At 39.6% G+C, this 4,521-nt stretch overlaps 1 protein-coding gene across 1 annotated transcript; it reads right to left on the reverse strand.

Annotated features, from left to right (window-relative positions):
• Positions 1 to 233: 233 nt before the first annotated feature.
• Positions 234 to 4,197, reverse strand: LOC146611202 (uncharacterized). Its single transcript, XM_085345590.1, has 7 exons — positions 4,182 to 4,197; positions 3,549 to 3,893; positions 3,173 to 3,346; positions 2,540 to 2,650; positions 2,280 to 2,314; positions 2,051 to 2,197; positions 234 to 410 (listed from the first exon to the last, which is right to left on the reverse strand). Exons 1-7 carry the CDS (start codon positions 4,195 to 4,197, stop codon positions 234 to 236), a joined length of 1,005 nt encoding a protein of 334 aa, XP_085201716.1.
• Positions 4,198 to 4,521: the final 324 nt, after the last annotated feature.

Genomic DNA, 4,521 nt, shown 5'->3' on the forward strand with positions numbered 1-4,521 from the left:
GGTTTTCCTGTATTTGTTAATGGAAAATACTCCAGTTTCCAAGAAGTATGCATGCAATTATCTGTTAAGTTAAAGTAGATATTACTAAGTAATTAAATAAATTAATCCGAGGCTAATAGTTTGAACATTCAGTTCACTTAAATAAGCAGAAAAGAACCTCATTTTCTATGAATTACGAACACCTGTTGATCTTTGTGAGAGGGAAGGTGCCATCGGCAGCATTAATACCGTTTTTAAACTGCTGAGTACAGAGGAGATGAAGAATCTTTGGTGTGGCTGGAAGGGCTGGTATATACCACAGGTGTGGAGTAAATAGCATCAGTTGCATTACGAGATGGAGCGCTGTTGGTGGCAGGAATGTGGGAAAAATCAACTTCAGAGTAATGAAGAGTACTTGAGTTGTCTTCAGCCTGAAAGAAAAGTGAGAACAAACTTTAGTTTCTTAAAAGCAATTTGAAACAAATTATTTTTTATAGATTTATTTAAGATAAGATAAGATAAGATAAGATAAGATAACCTTTATTAGTCCCACACGTGGGAAATTTTCTTTGTTACAGCAGTGGACAGTGCAAAGTTGCATAGAAAAATTAGAGAACAACACTGGAATAAGATATCAATAAGATACTGTACACAATAGAATAGAATAAAATAAAATAAAATAAAATACTACATACAATCGAATAAAATAGAATCCAAATGCTATATACAATTCAGTATAATACAGCGATGCCAGAAAAAGAGTAATGCACTTAGTGTTATTGCTATTGCACATGTGTGGGTTTGTGTGTGTTTGATCAGTGGAAGTCTTTGTTGTGGAGTCTGACAGCAGAGTGGACGAAAGACCTGCAAAATCTCTCCATCCCACATCATGGGTGCTGCAGCCTGCCACTGAAGGAGCTGCTCAGTGCTGCCAGAGTCTCCTGCATGGGGTGGGAGATGCTGTCCAGCAGGGATGACAGCTTAGCCACCATTCTCCTGTCACTCATGCCTCTGGGTCCAGAGGGCATCCTAGAACAGAGCTGGCCCTCCGGATCAGCCTGTTCAGTCTCTTCCTGTCCCTGACAGAGATGTTGTCGCCCCAGCAGACCACACCGTAAAAGATGGCTGAGGCCACCACAGAGTCATAGAAGGTCTTCAGGAGTGGGCCCTTCACTCCAAAAGACCTGAGTCTCCACAGCAGGTACAGCCTGCTCTGCCCTTAATATATGCATAAACAGTAAAAATCCACATTTTGTGTCCCAAATCTTTCTAACATCCTCAGTTATTCTCGACATTGTTGCATATACAAAAATGGAGTGTACAAAACAAGCTAGCTACTTTACTGATGCAAAACAAATCCACAGCAACACTAACTACTTCCTCCAAAATCTTCGTAAATTTGATTAATCATCTCTCGAAATACATTTTGAACAAATAGTGAACATAATTTCATCAGTGAAGGTTTCATCAGCTGCACATCTCTTTCCCATTGACATTCCTAAACTCAGTGCAGCGAATGACCCAATTAAAGAAATTAAATGGTGAACAAAGTTTACAGAAACTACAGCTGATCCTAAATGCAACAGTCAGACTTCTTACTTCTCCGGTGGCGCCAGTGTCCGGCAGCCTCGCCTCTGTCGGTGCGCCCCAGGGGCAGCTGTGGCTACAGTGTAGCTTGCCATCACCAGTGTGTGTGTGTGTGTGTGGGTGAATGACTGAATGTAGTGTAAAGTGCAAAGGGGTCCATAGGGACTAAGTAAAGCGCTGTACAAATGCAGGCCATTTACCATTTACTTCTTACTTAAAACCAAAAATTGAGAACACATGAGCCCTGTTTTAGCTTCATTTCACTGGTGACCTGTTAATTTGAGAATTGACTTGAAGATTTTTTTTGTGAATTTTCCAAGGCCCTATGTAGCCCCGTCATCAAAACGTATTTCTAATCTGCTGACGCTGTACTTGCTCAGCCATAACCTGAGGTCCTCATTACTTTTTTACTCAAACTGTTACCTAATTTAAAGATCCAGATTTCTGACCTCAAAGCTTAAAATCAGACCACAATTTTACTTACTGTGTTCTGAGGAGGGGTGCTGAGGCTGTGGAAGTCTATGTTTTCAAATCCATGTGATTGGGAGTATTTGGGGTACGTGTAAGCTGAGGACACACCCAGGGGAGGCAAAGTGTCCATTTCTCTGATCTCTTCATAGAGCTGGTTCACCTGTAGAGAAAGAAGAACCCAGGTTATTCATACAAATCAAGCAGTAATGAAGCTCAGGTGTCTCAGAATTCCTGTAACTCGCCTGTGTGATGTCACCATTTTCATTTTCCAAAGGTCCTGAAAAACATGCAGGACAAAAAATAAGCCACATTTGAAGAATTAAACCAGAAACTCTGTTATTTTCATTCATTTCTGCTTTTAAAAACGTTTTTCTTTCTTCCACACACGGACATCTCCGAGGTAGATAAATAATGCATTTTATGTTTTTCGGTACCTTTCAAAACCAGGTTTTCTGTCTGTGTGCGCGCGCGTGTGTGTGTGTGTGTGTGTGTGTGTGTGTACCTTTGTCTTTACTGGCCCTCTTGTTCTTGCAGAAAATCAGCAAAGCTGCCGAGAAGAGGATGATCATAATGGCCAGAAACAGACCCACATAAGGAAGCATACCTGCAGCAGCTTAAAAGAACACATTTGTTTTACTCAGAGAGTCTAATGATTTTTTTCATTATCTACTCTGATTGACTCGCAATGTCTCGCCAAAATTTGACTCAGATTGACTGGTTTTCCATGACAGTCAAGTACTGCCTAATGTGCGAGGTCATTGTTATAGCAACGTGGCGTGAGCAGGCCATGATGTAATTATGCAACATGAAGCAACACTGATGTCGACACACCTGCTGCTTGGTCTGTGGCTTTTCGCCAGAGTCGGGGGACCACGGCATCATTTCTTGTAGCCATTTCCCTCAATGTCGGGTTTCAAAAATGGTGGTTTTGATTTTTGTGAACAAGGTGCTATCATAACTCATCGAGTGATGCCAAGTTCGGATCTCTTGGAAACCCGGCCGAGCAGGTACTGTTTTAATGCCTGGTACCCGAACCGTAACAAGTCTGTGCAGGTACTAATGGAAAAGGGTCTGAATAACCGAGATCATATCTACATCAGTATATTACATATTAAACATAAAATGTATAATGTACCTGAACTTGCAGGCGATCTCTGGGGCTGTTTTGAGGTTTCGGGGGACACTGATGAAACTCCAGCACTTTCTGAACTGAAGACTGAAGTCTCTGTTGTTGGTATTGCTTTTGTTGTTTTTGTTGTTTTTGTTGTTGATGTTGTTGTTGTTGCTGTTTCTGTTTTTGTTGTTGAGCCTGATGACAGAAATGTTAAAGTTGAAGTATACAAACAACATGAACAATGAAACAATGAGATTAAATCTTAAAAATTATGCTTAAAGCAGATTCAGTGTTTGCATGTAAGGTTTAGTTTGTGGTCATCAGTGGAACTTATAAAAACTAAATCTTAAGTTTATGTAAAGCAATGACATAAAAAAATATTTTTGCTGGAACTCACCTTCTGTGACAAGAATGTAAAACTCATGGCTCAGATCACCAAGCCAGGTTTTACTCAAACACATGTATGGTCCTGTGTCCGACTTTTTCAGCTGACCGATGCTCACATACAGAATATCAGATGACAGAACACTTTTTTCTACATACTGAATGCTGTATCTGTCATTTTTAGCTGCGTTCTTTGTTGTTTCAATTAGGATATTTCTTTTTTCACATTTTCCCTTACAGAAGAACTTCTTGGTTCCAGAGTAAGAAAATTTGCATTCAACTCTGATGTTTTCTCCTTCCATTCTTCTATAGGTGGGAATTCCTGTATTGACTTGACCAGAGTTTCCATCGTGCAGTGCTGTAGAAATGATGAACAGTCAATAGTTAATATGTACCCTGTAATATGTTATGAATAATACATTTTTGTACATTTAATTTAATTGAATTTATTCACTTTTATTCACTTCATGTGAACGGTCATAAATGTTTAGTTGAATTCACTAAATTCTTACTTTACTTGCAAAGTAAAGTAATTTTACAAACAGCAAATGTCATGTTTTTTCCTAATATCTCCACAAATCATCAGCTGAAGAAGACTCAGAGTTGAAGTTTTGTGTAAAAGCTAGAATATCATCTTGAGTTTTACTTGCTTCAGAATCCATCTTCGTCCGCTTTTCTGACCTCCGCACGTAAAATGAAGATGTGTTGCTGAACATTCAGAGACTTCGGGATATCAACACTCACGCAGTGTTGTTCCTTTTATGTTTCATATTTAACAAGTATGAAAAAAATAACATTGCTGTTGCATCATCTTCGAACAAAGAATGGTTAAACATAATTTACCACCAAACTGATCCACCTTCGTGTTCCCTTGCCAAATGCTCCTCAATCAAAGATTTCCTCACAAACAGACCTCAGTCAGTCAGACTGCCTCCAACTCTTCGCCCAACTGTCACTCAGCATCAAGTCTCCGCAGGGCTGTATTC

Source organism: Diplotaxodon limnothrissa, linkage group LG20 (genome assembly GCF_057381915.1).
Source record: "Diplotaxodon limnothrissa isolate DT_005_m linkage group LG20, D_limnothrissa_male_GT1.1, whole genome shotgun sequence".
NCBI classification, from domain to species: Eukaryota; Metazoa; Chordata; class Actinopteri; order Cichliformes; family Cichlidae; genus Diplotaxodon; species Diplotaxodon limnothrissa.

Coding starts and splice junctions, on each gene's coding strand:
- LOC146611202 (XM_085345590.1), bottom strand. Junction 2,315..2,539: donor GAGGGCCAGTAAAGACAAAG/GTACACACACAC, acceptor CATGTTTTTCAG/GACCTTTGGAAAATGAAAAT. Junction 411..2,050: donor GCACCCCTCCTCAGAACACA/GTAAGTAAAATT, acceptor CTTTTCTTTCAG/GCTGAAGACAACTCAAGTAC.